Here is an 18,575-nt window from a genome sequence, read left to right as displayed (position 1 = left end):
AATCCTCGTCCCCGAGCTTGCAGTCTTTTTCTAAACCGGAGATTTCCCATTGAAATCAATTGAGCGCCCGAAGGCTCAAAAGCACCCTGCACCCAGCCGCCCGAGTGGCCCTGGCAGTGCAATCTCTACACCTACCTACTTCCCCACTTGCCCTGAGTAAGTGACCAGGAGTCCAGCTCCCACAGCTGCGTGGCTTGCTAGTCAGCAGCCACCAACCAAGGCCCCACTATCCCTCATAGGATAACATTGGGCCTAACTCTCTCTACACCCGGCCGCCCTAGAGTCGCTGAGGGTGAACCAACTGTACCTACCTGACCCTGAGGGACCCCTGAGTCTATGCCCAGAACCTCAACTCTGCCAGTCGAGTACTTACCTTTAAACCGATAACTTTATTTTCTTCATAGGGTAACATTGACTGGCTTTTTCCTGAAACTTCTTTTAAGTGTGGACTTTTCAAATCTTAAAATATTCACCAAAAATCAGCCGAGAAACGAAAATACTCACCTGCTCTTAGGTGAGCTCCCAGTGCTGGATCTTGGTGCCCAGCACTGACTCTGAAAAATACTTACAACTGTACTTACCAGTAACCCAATTTTCTCCCATAGGAAATCATTGACTGTTTTTCTGTGAAATTTCTTCTAAGTTTCAATTTCTGCAATCTTTAAATATTCCTTAAAAATCGTATAATATCTGAAAACGTTATTACTTACCTGTTTTGGATAAAGGTCCCAGTACTGAGTCTAGGTACCCAGTACAGGATTACAAAAGTAACGAGAATATACTGTACCTGCAACTTGAAATGTCTTCCATACGGAATCATTGCCTGTTTTCTTTGAAATATTTTCCAAGTCTCAACTTTTAAAATAGCTAAATATTGTTTAAAAATCATCACAGTAATTAAGTCGACTTTCATCACTTGATTCTAAGTACTGACCCAGGACTGAATCTAGGATCCAGTCCTGGAATTCCAAAAGTAATCCTAAAAGTAATCTGTTGCAAATAACTTGAAATTTCCATTGAGCTCAATGCATTGTTGTGTTTAAAATAGTGTTGCATATTGCAACAGCTTGTAACTGTTTACAAAAGTCAATTGCATATTGCAAAAGTATTTATATAAAGCATCTCATTCTGAGAAAGTATATTTTAATGCCAAGTGTTGGTTCTAAAATAAAACAAGCATATATTTTTTATATATAAACCATTGGCCTAGAGTTCAGTTATTGAGTGTGTGAGACTATTTGCTGACTGAGTGTGTACAACAAATCCTTTACACTGTCCTCTGATACTGCCTTACTGCTCGACCAAGCTACCACTTTAGAGAGTAAGGTTATATCTAACTTTAGCCTCTGTCAAACCCTTGGGTACTGTGGACTCTGTACACCCTGTACCTATTAGGGAACAGTATATACAGAGCCACTTTCTCACACTCAGGGCATAGCGCTACCACAGCACTCCATTCAAAGATGGCCGCCCTATTTTATGTGATCATGTGACCACTACACACTACCACTACACACGTTTCAATTCAGGCTACAACCACTCGACTGCCCAGCACGCGCTCCGATGACTAACACGAAGGACTTGTAACGCTACCTCCGCCTGAGCGGAGTCACCTTCCGGGGAGCAGGGTAGGTCGGCCAACGGGTTCCTATTAGGAACAGGTGAGTCTCTGTTTGTGGTTGCAGGCTCCGCATGTCGACGCCGTCAGATGGGGGTAAGAGGGTTGTAGGCTGGGACTTGTAGACGTACCTGCAGTGGAAGCAAGTGATCGCATCCTTATGCCTCAATGAAGGGTTCCCCTTTACACTGCCATGACTACGGGGCTTTTGTACAGGGATACCACCACCATGGTTGTTTCGCCCGCTAGAGCGCAAACTGTGAGGTTGCCTTTGCCTTTACAATAAGTAAACAACCCCCCCGCAAACCCGCCTCTACCAGCCATCGGTACGTGCCTAGGGACGCGCTTTAAGTGGAGGTCGGATGGAATACTACTGCACCTGTTCAGGTCACAGACGAGCTAACCACGATCCTGTTAGCTTCCATTGTGTCTCTGCAATAGACAGCAGCCACAGAACCATGACACTGACCCCTGATATATGGATGTGTGTGTCTCCTTTAAATTTCTTTAGAGACACCACAATCTGGGTCTCATACACTCCGCTGCACCTGATGAGGCTAAATTACATATCTAACTAGGTGAGTCTACACAGCACTCACCCCCACGGTGTTGTCACAGATGTTTCATCTTTAATCCCAAGGGGAATGCTTGTGAAAGTCACGTTGTTTTTAAGAGTTTTTTGGAATGCATGAACAGCTAAGTCTCTTTAATTTAACTATTCTATTTTAACATATCTCCATCGCCGAATGTGATACTTACGTAGAATGTTGTGTTTTCTCTTGTACTACAGATCGCCTCACCTCTCCAAGGGTAATGACCCAAGGGGACAACCAGTGGTAGGTAGCAACACACCTCACCACCCACATGTAGATAGTTTTTTCTTTCTCACACGGTCCTGAAGAATCGCCAATGATCACTCCTTGACAGTATAGGGAGAGAAACAAGTTGACCTCCTGGAAGTTGAGTACGCGTTCTGTTACATTAGAACAGAAAGAGTTAATCCTTCCTATTTTCCATTTTAATCAGGAAGGGTCCCTCGCAAAATAAAATTACATCACAGAGGACTCCCTTACCTATTTTAGAAAGCACCATTCCTTACATCTACACTCACCTTGGCCCCTCACACCCACGGCACCCTTACGGCAAGGAACAAAAGATCTCCGATAAAGAGCCCCTTTAAGGGTGCCCGCTGGGCATTGCAGCGACGGCCCGACGAGGAGCAGGCTCATATGAAGAAGCATGACACCTAGCTTGCTGGGTGTGTGAGCCCTAGTTCCGAAAGGAGGAATTCCCCTCCTTTTCGTCTGTAGTACACTTGAGTTTTATATAAGAAACTAACGCTTTTTGTAAGTGTTTATTAGATCACCTTGGAACTTCGTACCCTTCTTTTGTATAGCAACTATACCTTAAAATCTCATCCCCCTCGGATGATATCCGATCCCTCAACATAACTCTGCAAAAAACCCAGAACTGGCTCACTTGAAACCACCTCAAGCTAAATGTGCTCAAAACCGAATTCCGCTTAATCGCCCCTCCCAAACAATCCCTCGATATTGAAGAATGGATGAAGCATCTAACAGCCCTCAACTGCTTTCCACATATTATAGATTCCACAAGATCCCTGGGACTTACCCTTGACAAGAATCTTAGTGTGCAGGAACATATCCGTTCAGCCACAAAAGAAGCAAACTTTCAAATGAACTTGCTAAGAAAAATAAAGCCCTTTTTGTACTATGGTAATGCAGTCCTTAGCGGTCAGCCTAAATCCAAGCTGGCTCCTCTGAGGGCATCCCTTAATCCTGCTGCAAGGCTTGTCATTGGATCCCCAAAAAATAACCACATCACTCCCGATCTAAAGTTGCTAAACTGGCTCCCTTATGAGGCAAGGATACAGCTGACAATTGCCTGTATGACCCATAACGCCCTACACTTCAACACACCAAAGTACTTAGCTTAAAAACTGGAGCCATCTGGTGGCTGCAGATCCTTTAGAAGCTCAAGCTCCCTATTGTTGACACCTCAGAAGTTTCTGAAAAAGAAAACCTACAACCGAGCTTTCTTTGGAATTGCCCAAAAATGTTGAACTCCTTTCCCCCTGAAATCAGATCGAACCCTTTAACTAAATCGTTCAAAAAAGAAGATACAATGCTTTTGATGAACAAATTTCCACCTTAGAACCCATTGTCTTTTATATTTGGGCACTGAGATGATGTAGTGTCTACACACATGTTTATTCCTCTCCTGCTTTATACTTGTTTTTTAAACTACTGGCTTTTCCTGATTTATACCTTGTACTGTAAGCATCTATGTTTGTTGGTTGTTCTACCTGTTTGTTTGCCTAACCAAATGAAAAGAGCTCTGATACCCTCTAGGGTCAAGTCTACGTTATATTAAACTTTATAAATAAATAAATAGAAAGACTTCAATGGATTCAGAACTCTGCTGTCAGACCACTCTTACATATAAAGCCACAAGCCCACATCTCCCCCTGCTTTGAAGGCCCTCTATTGGTTACCGGTTGCCAGAAGAGCCACATTCAAGTTGCTTTGTATCACCCACAAAGTGATACATGGAACAGGACCGCTCTTCATCAGGAATAAAACCACCAAATACTTTCAACAAAGGGACCTCCATCTAGATTGGCAACTCGCCTCAAAATCCTACCATACAAGAAAAAAGCCATAGGCGGCACATCCTTCTGTGTTCAAGAAGCCAATCTATGGAACTGTTTACCCCCAAACATAAGATCCACGGATAACTACATTATCTTCAGAAAACTACTCAAGAGTTGACACTTCCTCACATAACCACCATGCTCAAGCATAAATATAAACTTATCCCTGTGTATATTGGCTTTTATTTGGACTATAGATGTGTACCTACATATGTGTATTCCTTTGTATACGTTTAAATCCTTGGTGGAGGGAGGTAGAAGAAGCGACGATCCATTCAGCTTGGTATAAATGTGTATAATAATTATGTTTAAGAATTTATAGATATTTGTTGGTTTTTATTAATAAATGTAAATATTACTTAAGGTTATACTATTCTATGTTTAACATAATAAGTAACATTTTATCATAGCTATTTATCTACAATTGTTTCACTGTTGAATTTCAAAAAGCTTTTATAAAAAAATATAAGAACAAATAAATTAGTGTAAAGTACAGCGACACTTGAAAATCTGAGTTTATTAAAAACAACTTAAATCTACCTATATTACCTTCCTTATACATACCTTCCATGTACTTGTGTCTTCATATTTATTACTTTACTTCTAATTCAGCATCTCTATTGCACTACCCTATATGTCATCCTATGCCTCTCTAAATATATCCTCTACCTCCACTCTCTGACTCATCCCAAACCTCATTCTACTACGATCCCCTGAAAAACCCTTTCTAGACTCTTCCCTGCTCTACCCCTCATTGCGTCACCTCAAACCTCCTTTACTATTCAGATCTCGCAAACAAGCCTTTCTAAACCCTTCCCTCTGACTCCCCTCATCCCACCCCATTTTACTCTTCCCATCCCTACTCCTACTGCTAAGATCTCCAAAGAACCACTCTCTAGACCCTTCCTTCCACTCTCCTTCATTCCAAATAACAAACTCACATGTCCACCGCTCAAATAGATTTCATATCTCCCTATACTAATTCACCACTAATCTTCTTTGGGTTCCAGAGTAGCAAGCTACTCGCCGAAAAGCGCCTCAACACCTTGTTGGGGGTAGTAAGTGCTATATAAATGCAATTTCAATTACTCCTCTGCACCTGGACACACCAGGGCAGGTAAACCAAAACTGGTGGTGGTTCTAAGGACTGTGGCCTGTACTTACCTTAAGTCTATGTCCAGAGGAACAACCCTGTAACTCGCTTGCAAGTACCCCTATATGTTTCTTTCATAGGATAACATTACCACGTTCAAGGCTCATGTCTCAAATCTGGCTGCTGTATTTTCTGTGTTTCAGAAAATCCTAACTCGAAAAGTACTTAGCTGATCTCTTAGATCTTTGTGTCTTAATTAATATGAAATCTGCTATTGTCGGATTTCCATATTGAGTGTATCTCATTTATTGACTGTTTGCAACAAATACAAAACACTCCTCTCTGATAAGCCTAAGGCTTCTCTACCACACTATCTCAAATAGGGCACATTGAGATTGTTAAAGCAAGCCCCTGTACACTATGGTTATCTGGACGTTTTGCACAGTACACCTCATTGTAGTACACTTTATAGAGAGGCAGTTTCCTACACTTGGCGAACAGGCTGTAGTGACTTTAGATGCTTTCTGGCCTCCTTCAAAATAAACTACCTCTCAGAGCCTGCAGTGGATGGTAAGAATGGTGTCTGGCTTCGGAGTTCCTAAAGGTGCAGGGTCTTAATTTGCCACTCTATGTACTCAACCTATTAGAGGCTATGTGTTCCCTAGTTTGGGGATTCAAAAATGGGTAATATAGTGGTGCTTTTATACAAATGGATAACATTTTAATGAAGGTAGCGGAACATGTTGCCTCTTATTGGTAAGTTTTTCCCTCATGCATTTTTGTTTAAATGGTGTTTTGGGGTGGCAGCACGCACACAAAGATATTCAGATTATTTGTGAATTCAAAGTGAATACCTATGACAACTAGGATAATGTACGCAACATTTTCATCTTGCACATCAACTGGAACTATTTAAGTATTTGACTTTACCGAAGTTCCTACGATGCAGTACTAGTATTACAAGTAAATATTATTTGTGGTAAGCAATTAGGACACTTACCTTACTTCTGCAAACTTGATCTCTTCTGAGCCTCTGGTAATTTGGATCAGGTGGAGTTAGACAAGTCGGGTTGATTATCTCAAATATCCCCATCGAGAATGGCCTTCGGCAGGGGTGCATCTTAGCTCCCCAGCTTTTTAGTCTATTTTTAGCTGATCTCCCTACCTTTATTTTACAATCCAAGTATTTCTCCCCTAAAGTCGGGAAACCGCATATTGATTGTCTGCTTTATGCAGGCGATCTGTTATTACTGGATTATACCCCAAATGGTCTGCAGAGGAAACTATATGCCCTAGCAATCTATAGTAATCAGAACCAGCTTCACATTAATTTGGAAAAGACCAAGATTTTTAGTTTTTGGCAAAAATGAAAAGAAATTTAGCTCGTATTTAGATGCACTGGAGGTGGAGCAAGTCTATCAATATAAACATTTGGGTTTGATCTTTAGGAGGAACCTGCACTGGAGCACGCATTGGGATGGCATTAAGCAGAAGGCCCTATTGCAGGCTAGCTGTCTATCAAGATTTATTAGTAGATTTGGGGGGCTTTCTCATATTCCACTATTAAGAACTTATGAAGGGAAGATACCTCCGTTGGGTTTTTATGGAGGAGAGTTTTTTTCCCCCTTGATCCTGCATATGAATTGGATCGATTAGAAGGGTCAGTTCTTAGAAGGCTTTTATCACTCCCCCCAAGGCACCATGGTTCAGGTCATAGGAGAGAGTGCAATCTGGTCTCCTGGAACCTGTTGGCCTTTACTCGGGCCCTAAGACATTTTAATACACTCTCTGAAGATGATGAGATGTCTAAATTCTCCAAATTGTGATGGGCAGCGATTCAAGGTAGTGACAGATGGTGGGCAAAGGAGGTAAGAACTAGATTAACTGTTCTTAAGAACCTCTATTCAGACAGTGGTGCAATCTCATCCTGGTCCCCCTTTCCAGGCAAGTATGCATTGAAAGTCTGCAGTTTTGGTGTCCAAATCTAATGACCTATTCTACCTGAGCAAGAAACCATCCATTAGTTTTTCAATCTCCACTCTGAGCCAGGACACTATTTTTCCCTACCTGTTACAGTTACCAGATTCAGGGTTGCGAAATGAAATACTAACGTCAAGGTGGGATATAATCCAATTCACTCATCCCGCCCATAATGGGCCAGGGTACAGGATAACAGTGGTTTCTCCTCCTGTCCCCTGAATGCAAAATGCTCCTTACTGCATATTTTCATTTCATTATCTTTATTTTGAATTAAAAATGTCATAAAAGAAATCGCAATACATTACCAAACAGAACATTACAGATTATGGTATAAAATCTCAAATACATTTTCCCATCACAATTATTAATCATAACGTTTTATTCGTTTATACATAAAAACAACTGAAAGTCCCACTCCTCATTAGTAGGCTTCATGCTCCGTGAGTTAAACATTGATGCACCAAGTCTCATTTAACCACAAAAGTTCTTCTAATATTCCACATGGCAGCTAAAAATTTACTTACAACAAAAACAGTTAATGGGGATAGGTCAGTTTTTAATATTCGATAAGAATGCAGGCAATGCCTAATCCCCCAATTTCTACATATCGGAATGATCCACTTCTTCCTGGGCTTCCGGTAGGAAGGACAGAAGAACATAACATGGATGTCATTCTCCAGCTCCTCCAGTGCAGGCTGGACAATTTTTGCTGGTAGATGGGTGCCATCTACTAGTAAGGGCTCTTATTGGTAGGGAGTTATATCTCCATTGGAGAAAGAGTTTCCTTAGGCCAATGTGACTAATGTCATCCAAGACAGTCTCCATCGTATAGTAATCTTTTGTTGCTATGAATGTACTGGACATTGTCCCCATTTGGTCATTCAGTAAACAAGCAGACAGATTATAATCATAGTACATATTAACCAGTTCTTCACGCGATATATTTCTACAAGCCTCTTCCGGGTTTGTCCACAGTAAAGGGCAACCCAACCTCTCAAATTCCTGCTTTATATATTTTAGCCAGGGGAGTTTCCATATATTTGGGAATTTTAATAATTCCTTAAGCTCTTGCCTATAGCTAAAAAGTTCAGGGGTTACCCATAGGCGCCTCCAAAAAGTTAAAGGCTTCAGGCCCAGTTCCTCCTTTAATGATCTTATTCCCAAATCAAGCCTGAGGGGAAGAAGGTGTGAACCAGTAGGCAGGGAAACTAACTGCCTAAGAAACTTGTTTTCCATGGCAGTAATTGCAGGGGCACAATTGTGTCCCCACAATTCACCACCATAGATTATTGCCCCACGTGCCTGCATTTTATAGATTTCGAGAGGGGGCCCGATGGGTTTTGTCGTGGATTTATTCCATAGTTTAATAATCCCCCCTGCCTTTTGAATTAACTTTAGTTGGGATTTAGTCTGATGTTGAGCCCAGGTCATATTTTCATTACGAGTCAAACCCAAATACTCAAACGTCTGGACTCTTTCCAGGCTCACACCGTCTATGACAGGGTTTGGGCGGGATGTCTTTGGAGGATTAAAAATCATAAATTTCGTTTTGGCCGTATTTATTTCCAGCCCCCGATCATGGCAAAATGAGACAAAACCATCCCTCGCTGGATACCCATTGGTGTTTTAGCGAGTAACAGGGTATCGTCTGCGAACATGATCGCTGATATCCTTGTACCGCCAAGCCTTGGTGCGTCTCTATTAGGGACTGCGTGAAGATGGGAGGTAACTCCGTTTACGTAGAGGCAGAACAGGGTTGGCGCCAAAACGCAACCCTGCCTAACCCCCCTGTCAACGGGAAAGCTAGATGACAAATTGCCTTCTCCACACCTGACCCTTGCGAAATTATGAGTATGGAGTCGTATTATAATATCCAGAAGAGGGGCTGGTATTCCTAGATCCCGTAAAACATTCCAAAGTTTCCTACGTGGAACGAGATCGAAGGCCGCACACAGGTCTACGAAGACAATATATAGTGAGCCGCCCTCGACCTTAGCCGTCTTCCAGAAAAGCATAGCCAGTCTAAAAATCTAGTCAATAGTGGATACACTCTTTCTAAAGCCCGCCTGATCCTGACTTAAAATCTCAAAGTCCTCCATCCAATCCAGCAGGCGATCCAAAATCAGCCTTGCAAAGAGTTTCTGGTCTACATCTATTAGGCTGATTGGCCTGTAGTTGGCTGGTAGCAGAGGCGACCCCTTCTTAAAAATGGGGACTACCTCTGCTCCCAGCCAAGTAGCAGGAACCGCCATACCACCAGAGATAGCGTTAAATATAGTTGATAGATAGGGCGCCCAAACCCTGGGTTCATGTTCATAGAGGTCTCCCGGGACCTTATCCAACCCTGGTGCTTTGCCCGCAGGAAGCTTAGATATAGCAGCCCGGACCTCGCCCAGGGTAAAAATGATCACTGCTGAGCCATTGACACAACTCGTCAGCCTATCACCCGAAGGGACCTCCATACAGGAGTTGTCCCCCTTGTACAGAGTGCTAAAATGTTCTTCCCATACCTCTGCAGCAATGTTCGGCATTACTGCAGGGTCGGGATCAACTGAGCCTGTGGTCACAATCTGCCAAAACTTCCTTGCATCCTTAGTCGCTAAGGCTGTTGTTAGCCTAGCCCAATTTTCGTTCCCCCACTCAAGCTTGGCATGGTGGATTAACTGCCGATATTTTAATGCATCAAGGAGTTCGCTCTTCGCTAGTCTGCATGTCCTGTTATACCAGGATAGCTTCCTTCGTATCCTTTTCCCACAGTGGCCTGGGGGATTTAAGATATCTGAGAGACTAAGAAATAATAACTTATTAAGATCTCCCAGTCTTACTGCATATACTAATGGACTGTGTCTTTTCTCTTGCAAATCAAATTAAATTTTTAAGACCCTTGTTTTTTTTTTTTAAATGATACTGTCCATAGGAGGAAAGCTGTGGAGCTGTTATTAGAAATGCATTACTTAGATGTGGCAGTTGGAATTGCTTGGTTTTTACGGTCTGTTAAACAGTGTTTTAATGACGAATTGTAGTGGGAAGGGGGTGTTGGGTAGTTAAGATGGGGCTCATTTATTGATTTTAACTGTCTAATGTGTTTTTAGAATGTTTTATGGACAACTGTCTAAATAAACTTGTTTTTCTTCCTACCTTCTGAGACTCTTTTAGTAAGATTTCCCATGTTGATACTTTGATGTGTTTCAAATATTTATTGCATTACTCTTTCCTTTTGAATTTGAATTATGTATTTATTTAGATTCTGCTACAACAAAGGAGAAACCCAGTGAAAAAAACAGAGAGAAGAGAACCGCAAAACCAGTGCGCAAAATTCAGAAGGTGGCCCGGGGTTTGAGCCCTGATGTAAAATCAGGTAAATTCTTCTTCTTTAATGAGCAAGCATTGGTATTGCCAGTAGATCTGGTTTATGCCTGAAATTGGATTGATTAAGGGCAATAAACTGCAGATAAAATTAAAGGCAAGTGATCAACCTAGTTGCACTATCTGTAGGAAGCTGGCTCTGTATATACTATACCAAAATGAGTTATAGTGTGCACAGAGTCCAGTGGAACCCCAAAGGTAGGCAGAGGTAAAAGTAGACCGCACCTTAATATCTATTTGTGGAAGCATAGCTGAGCAGTAAGGCTTTCACAGAGGGTAGTGTTTAGTGTTAAGCATTTGTTGTACACACTCAGGCAGCAAATGATGTCACACACTCAAAGACTGTATCAAAAATATTATTACGTTATTTTAGTTCTAGAACCAAGCCAAGCATGGTGCAGGTAGGTGAAATAAATGCTTTGCGAAATCTTATGCAATGCTTTACTGTTGAATGCATGTTCAAATGCAGTTTGTTGAATTACAGGCACATCATCCGTTTTAAATTACTTTTCAGTTACTCTATAGATTACTTTGTACGTTTCTTTCAGATTACTTTTCAAGTAACTTTTTCTATTCAGTGTGATATGCCTAGATATCACACTGGGACATTTCCCAGAGAAAAGGTAAGTAAATCAGTTTTTGTACGTTTGCAGTTTTTCAGTGTTTCATACAGACCAACTCCACACTTAGAACAATTTTTAAGGAAAAACAGTCAATGTATTCCTATGGAGGAAAATTAAGTTAATGGTCTTAAGGCAAGTACAAGTTTGTGGGAGTTGTTATTCTGGGGTTAGAACCAGGGTTTCCCCAGGGTCAAGGAAGCACTCCTGAAACACCCTCAGCGGCACTAGGGCAGCCGGGTGCAGAGTGCGTAGGCCCAATGTTATCCAATGGGGATAAGGGGCCTACGGTTGGTGGCTGCTAACGAGCAGACCACAAAGTTGTGGGAGCAAAGCTCCTGGTGTTAGGCTCAGAGCAAAGGGGGATCCGAGTTAGCACACAAGGTGCACCCACAGCGGAGCAGGGGCAGCTGGGTGCAGGGTGCTGTTTTGGCGTGGGGTGCCCTGTTGCTTTCAATGAGAGTTGCTGTTTTAGATTTTGGCTGCAGGCTCGGTCCAGGAAGACTTCCAGGAAGAACCAACAGCTGGACAGGTAAGTTGAAGGGCTCGGGCACATAGGTGTACCTCAGGTTCTCTTCACCAGGGTGCAGGGCGGCTGGATACAGGGGTGTCTTTTTAGGTCGGATTTCACCTTACCGGGCCACTCGCGGTTGTTGGGGGGCAGTGGGGGGGGTCTCCGTGCACCGGCTGCAGGTGACGTCGGGGAGTCCTGGAGCAGTCAATCCACGGTGGACTCGGACTCTAGAGCGTTGGGGGACCTCGCTGGGACCGGTGGTCCACTCGAACTAGGGCTGTAGGCAATGGGTGCAGTGGTGGTTCCAGGCATTGCGTTTCTTTGTCCTCAGTAGGCTCAGAGTCTGTCTTGGGAGTTTCTTTTTCAACAGAGCTGCTGTTCACAGGAGATCCGGTCTTTATTGAAGGCAGTCAGTCCTCCCAGGGGTTTTGGAGATCGCTGGCTGCAGGACAAGGTGACTTTTGGCTTAGGATCTCTGGAAACTGCAGATGGGCCGGTAGGGCTGGGGCCAAGTTAGTTCTTCTCTGCAGTCTACTTTGCTGGGCGTCTTCTTTTGACCTTCTTCGTAGGTTGCGGGAATCTCTCTTCTCAGTTCAGGGCTGCCCCCTAAATACTGTATTTAGGGGGCGCTTTAGGGATCTCAGTAGCATCATCGTGGGGTGAACACACTTCCCTTGGCGTGCTCATCCCACGTGTGGGAGTGGGCACAATCCCTAATCCTGATTGGAGAGTGCCTGCACTGAAGAGTGGGCTTCACCTCACCTGAGGGGTGGGGTTGGCAGAGGTGGGCATACCTTCTGGGCTGTGCTAACTTTTCCCACCTGTCTTCCCGCCGAAAAGGGGGGGGGGGCCTTGTGTGTGTGTACACACACACACAAGGCCTCTAAGGGTGGCACAATAAGTGCTGCAGCCCATAGAGGCCGTCCCTGGCTACAGTGCCCTTGGTACTCATGGTACCTTTTACAAGGGACTGACATGTGGCCAGAGAGGTGCCAATTTGGGGGTACAAGGTGCAGTTTTGGGAAAGGATATAGGCCCTGGTAACCTGATTGGCTGGGACCCAGGGCACATCAAGTCAAAGTGCTTTAGTAGTCTGGCAACAGAAACCCAGCTTCCTACACTATCTCAGCTGCAGGACAATAGTACAAAAAAAGTATTTCTAAAACAAGGAAGGAAAAAAATAAAAGGGCACTTATAAAGGGAGAAACAGAAAATGAAATGACTGGCCTTCAAACAGTGGCTCTGAACACACATATTTTCGGTCAAATGTGCACATGTAATTAGGCAAAATGTGGTCATTCACATGGTAAGAGTCTGTTGCTGAAGTGGGCTGACCCATTGCTCCATGCTGTATGCTTTCATGAATGGAAGCAGTGTGTGAATTAAACATGGCAGTGTCAAGAAGAGGGCTGACCCAAAGCAACACATGTAAATATGTACATACACGTGTGTATGCAGATGTGCAGAGTGTAATATGCTATTTATTACCATTGTTGCGTGTGGGGAATGACCATGACTCTCTTGAGATGAAGGCGTTAATGATTCATGACGCTCCTTTCCTCCCAATACAATGGTACTAAATAGAATATTATACTCTGTACATATGCAAATATGATTTATGTAACTCCTAGATGGCAAAAGCACACTCCGGGATGGTGTAATGCAACCCTCTTAGGACTTCCACTTTGCCGTGTGTTTCTACAGAATGCAGGGCACTCACCAGTTACATCTTCATTTGGAAATATGCAAAGCTGGCCAGCACAAGTTTCACGATACACATTGCTTCCTCAGGGCCTCACATACTTTTTTTCCTTTTACATCTGTATTTATTGGGATTTTGCAAGATCTAATATGCACTTAAAAGAACAATGTTCATATAGGTTCAGGCACATGATATGGCAGTCGAATTATAGCATAACAGTATGCCTAAAATATACATAAACGTATTCTGTCTGCATGGTAGTAGATGATCAGCAATGACATATAAGTGTTATGAAAAGTCTGAGAAACATTAGGAAGCGATAAGTTAAGTAAACAGCGGGGAAGAGACAAGCTCATGCCTTGACAAACCTGCGCAATCTTCTGCATGAATTGCGGAATCGAGGGGAAGACGTTGAATCCCCCGCCACAGGCAATCACATGGATCCAGACAATATGTCAGACAGTTTATCACAAATGGTGGTGTGTGACAACCAATATACAGTAGTTCAGGTGGGAGGGGGGGGCAACACCCTTGTAACATGTCCTCCAGGTGCAGATGGCAATGACTTCTCAGGGGTATCACCACCTTCACGAAGGCCATTTGGCTGATTTAACTTCTAAACGTTCTAGATAATGAATAATCATTCCTTGCTGTGTACCCCCCTGGCTCGAGACCCCTACCCTTGTGATTGGGTGTGAGTCCAGTAAACACTGCACTGGGTCAAGGGGTAGTATTGTGATTGCCATTTCTGATAATACGCATTCCTACCAGTAATGGGCTTTCATGGGCCATTGACAGACCATATAGTAAAAGCCAACTACAGACTCTGGGCACTTATGTCAGACTGTCAAGGAGCCAACTTACATTGCAGTGTCCGAAAAGTGTGATTCAGGAAGCTGAACTGGGTAAACTGTAATCTTGTGTTTTTCTGCACCTGTTTCACGGATCCTTTACATCGATCCCACACTTGATTTATCTTTCTGGAGGTAAGTAGTATCTGCTGTCATGGTTTCCCCCCACTTTCTGCTATTGGTATTCTGTTTTATGCCTAGTCTGACTGGGATCCTGCTAATCAGGACCCCAGTCACTGTGGTTCCTCCCTAAATTTGACAATGGTAAGTACTTTGGTACCTTCCCAATTGGAAACTAGTGTACCTATGTAAGTCCCTAGTATATGGTACGGAGGTCCCCAGGGATAGGTACATCAGGGATCTCCCATGGGCTGCAGCACAAAGCGGTACAAAAGGGGGTGGTGATGGACGGAGCATCAGAACCAATCAAACACTCAAACCTAGTCAACAGATCTGGGTTTGATCCATCACCGTTCTTTAGCCCACTCTGCCACCCCAGTTCAGACATGGCCATATGCAAATCAGTCTGACCCTGTGCCTCATGGGAACAGTCCAGCCCGAACTGCCAAGCCATGTCTTCCCTGGACCGGAAACAAGCTTCCTAGGACCGGTTTCTGGCATTTCAGCAGTTTTCAGCCAGGCTTGCTTGAATCCAGTGGAAAAGTGAGCAAGGGACTCACGTCTGAGCATACCCTGCCAACTTATGGCGAACAAAGCGGTACAAAAGGGGGTGGTGATGGACGGAGCATCAGAACCAATCAAACACTCACACCCAGTCAACAGATCTGGGTTTGATCCATCACCGTTCTTTAGCCCACTCTGCCACCCTAGTTCAGACATGGCCATATGCAAATCAGTCTGACCCTGTGCCTCATGGGAACAGTCCAGCCCGAACTGCCAAGCCATGCCTTCCCTGGACAGGAAACAAGCTTCCTAGGACCTGGCTTGGCAGTTCGGGCTGGACTGTTCCCATGAGGCACAGGGTCAAGACTGATATGCATATGGCTGGGTTCAAACTGGAACGGCATGGTGAGCAAAAAAACGATGGATTTAGGCCCAGATCTCTGTACTGGGGTGAATGTATGACATTGTTCTGCATTCTGTCCATCAATTGTTGTTTTTGCATTTATCACCCCGAGTGGGAAGGGTATGCCCAGACGTGGGTCCCTTGCTCTCCATGCCACTGGAATCCCGAAACCGGTCCTAGGATGCTTGTTTCCAGTCCAGGGAGGACCTGGCTTGGCAGTTCGGGCTGGACTGTTCCCATGAGGCACAGGGTCAAGACTGATTTGCATATGGCTGGGTTCAAACTGGAACGGCATGGTGAGCAAAAAAACTATGGATTTAGGCTCAGATCTCTGTACTGGGGTGAAGGTATGACATTGTTCTGCATTCTATCCATCAATTGTTGTTTTTGCATGTATCATGCCACCCACGAGAGACCACTCAAACTATGACTACAGGCCTGCTATTTCAGCCTGTGTAAGCTGGTGCTAGCACCAGTTAAGACAGATATACGTTTCCTTATATCTGAGTTCACTGCACTTAAAAGCTATAATTCACCCCTAAAGCAGGCCTTTCAATCTTGAAGTAAAGGTGCTAGGTTATAAGTGTGAGGGTGCCCTGCTTGAGCGGGACACCCCTACAAACATCGGAGACGGCTTTGTAAGTGCGGACAGCCATTTTGATACATATAGTGTCCATGCGTCACTACGCGATGGCGATCTATAGATTGGCTGTGCCGAACCTGGGCATGTTTGGTATCAAACATGTTGGAATCATACCTCAACACCGTTACCGGTATTGGGGTATGATTCCATGCACCAGGGGGTCTTGAATATATCGGCACGCCTCTTCCGTGGAAGCGATGGCTGCAGGGTGAGGCCAGGGAGAATGTGGGTGGCAGGAAGCTTTGCTGCTCGCGCTTTTAGCTAATGGCGGCTGGTGTATATATTCACTGAAAAAACCAAAGGTTACACAGACCTTATAATAAGGCTGGCATTTCACTCGTACAAAACCAGAGAAATTCAGCAGTTATAGTTGTCATGAGTGATGTAATATGTGAGGTCATAAGCAGTACATTGCTGGGGTGTAAGGTATAGTTAGTTCAGGTAACTATAACTGTTGAATTTCTCTGGTTTGTATGTGTGAAATTTCAGCCGAACTATAACGTTCCTGTAACCTTTTGGTTTTTTCAGTGAATTGCTAACATATTTTTTATTGTATTTCAGAACTATTACGTCCCTGTATTTTTTTCTATAATTAGATATTGAACATTACATTTGCATGGTGCACCACTTATTGTTTTATTTATTATCTATTTATTTAAAAAGTACATTAATCATCTTATTTCAAGATATTTTTGATTTTTGCGATGTCACGATCACCGAGGACACACCGCGAAAACCATGTGTTTATGACAAAGTGTAAAAGACATACATAGACCTATATTACATAATGTTTCAGTGTAGCTGTTTAGTAAGATACTAATGTAACTTTCCCCTTTGTATTCATTTGTCGAAAAAAGACATAAAAAATGCAAATACCTTGTTCCCATCGACACCGGAGGTTGCGATGACGTCAGTAGTCACAAATACAAATGACAAAGTGTAAAACACATATGTAGACACATTTTACACAAAGTTTGAGTTTAGCTGTTTCGTAACTTATTGGTTTAGCTTTATTTTCATAACCTGTTTGTCAAAAACAACAATTTCAAAAAATAACTTACAGCATCTGTACTCGCGAATTGCACATGACTACTAAATAAAGAAATGTCATTGGTTTGCACAGTTTCCTTTATGAAAGGAAGTACAAACCCATTTCTCCCTTCTTGAACTTTCCAAGTACTGGTTAGTTTGTTATAGGAGCTGTCCCAAACTGATTTTGAAAATTGTGCTGGTTTTTAACTATTTTGGCTATTTCTAAAAAAATAAAATGGCATCAGAAGAACCAGAGGAATACCTACAACTGGTTGAAATTGTTGAAGAGCAGGAGGACTCGGCTGCACCTGAACAGAATTCTGATGAAGAACCACCAATGAAGTAACAAAGCATAGCTTGGGAATTTTTCACTATTCCATGTGGTGAATCGAAGATCACACCTAAGTTGGTGAGGTGCAGTATATGTGAGCAGAGCAAAGAAATATTAATGTGGTATAACAAGCATCTTGTACCACTTGAACACATACCACAAGAAGCAACTTAAAATTGCAGAGAAAAAAAAGGAGAGGGACCATCAGCCTCCAGACCCTGCTCCTGGCGACAAAGTTCCAGCTGAAGTGGAGAGAAGATGCAGTGTAATGTCACGAGAACTAAAGCGTTTTGCTACCTTCTACATGAATCTGTGAATGTAATTTTGCATAATGTGTAAAACCCATACTTGTTATTTTTTCTTCTTTATTGCAGCAGTTCAACCACTGTCAAAAATAAAAACAAAGAAATATGTATTAGGATTCAATTTTGAGCACTAGGCAACCAAATCAAGATACAAAGGTGAAAGGGTATAGAGACGACTTTACCCCCCACAATGCCCCCCCCCCCCCCCCCCCCCCCCGGGTCCACTTAGAAGCAGCTCTAGATCTAGATCCCCCATCAAGCTTTTGAAAATCACATTGTAGCAATTGATGCTGTCAAATCTCCTCCGCAACGTAAAGTAGCAATTCTTTATGGTTGTCTTGGTCTTGCTGCACAACATGTTTTCGAGAACTTACCTAAATTTCCAACCCCGGCTGGTGATGCTGACCATTGGAATGTGTATAAGGAGGCGTTATCACGACTTGCTAATCACTACGATCAGGAGTCGAACGTTATGCTTGAGAGACCTAATTTCTTTAGACGAAAACAAGGTGAAGATGAATCGGTGGAAGAATCTATTGCACAATTGCGAGTTTTGGCATCTACATGCGAGTTTGAAGCTGACCCTGAAATTTACATTCGCGATCAATTTGTCTTTGCTTGTTTTTCAAAGAAAATTCAGCAACGTCTTCTTAGTTGCAGAAAACCTTCTCTCCAAGAGACAATTGACATCGCCAAGAGCATTGAAAGATCCATCGTCACTTCTAAGGTTCTCCAACAAGATCAGTCCATCAACTCATTCAAGACTCCTACACAAGATATCGTTAACTCTGTGAATGCTATCTCTATGCATAGACCTAC

General features: G+C 43.1%; 1 protein-coding gene across 1 annotated transcript in view; it reads left to right on the top strand.

The window, feature by feature from the left end:
* Positions 1-18,575, top strand: part of CEP350 (centrosomal protein 350) — a 1,602,561-nt gene that overhangs the window by 138,517 nt on the left and 1,445,469 nt on the right. The window contains exon 8 of the mRNA XM_085601771.1: positions 10,610-10,723. Within this exon, the coding sequence (XP_085457897.1) occupies positions 10,610-10,723 (114 nt within the window). The remainder of the gene's footprint in view (positions 1-10,609; positions 10,724-18,575) is intronic.

Source organism: Triturus cristatus, chromosome 4_2, assembly GCF_964204655.1.
Source record: "Triturus cristatus chromosome 4_2, aTriCri1.1, whole genome shotgun sequence".
Classification (NCBI taxonomy): domain Eukaryota; kingdom Metazoa; phylum Chordata; class Amphibia; order Caudata; family Salamandridae; genus Triturus; species Triturus cristatus.
This window is presented reverse-complemented; position numbering and strand designations above follow the sequence as displayed.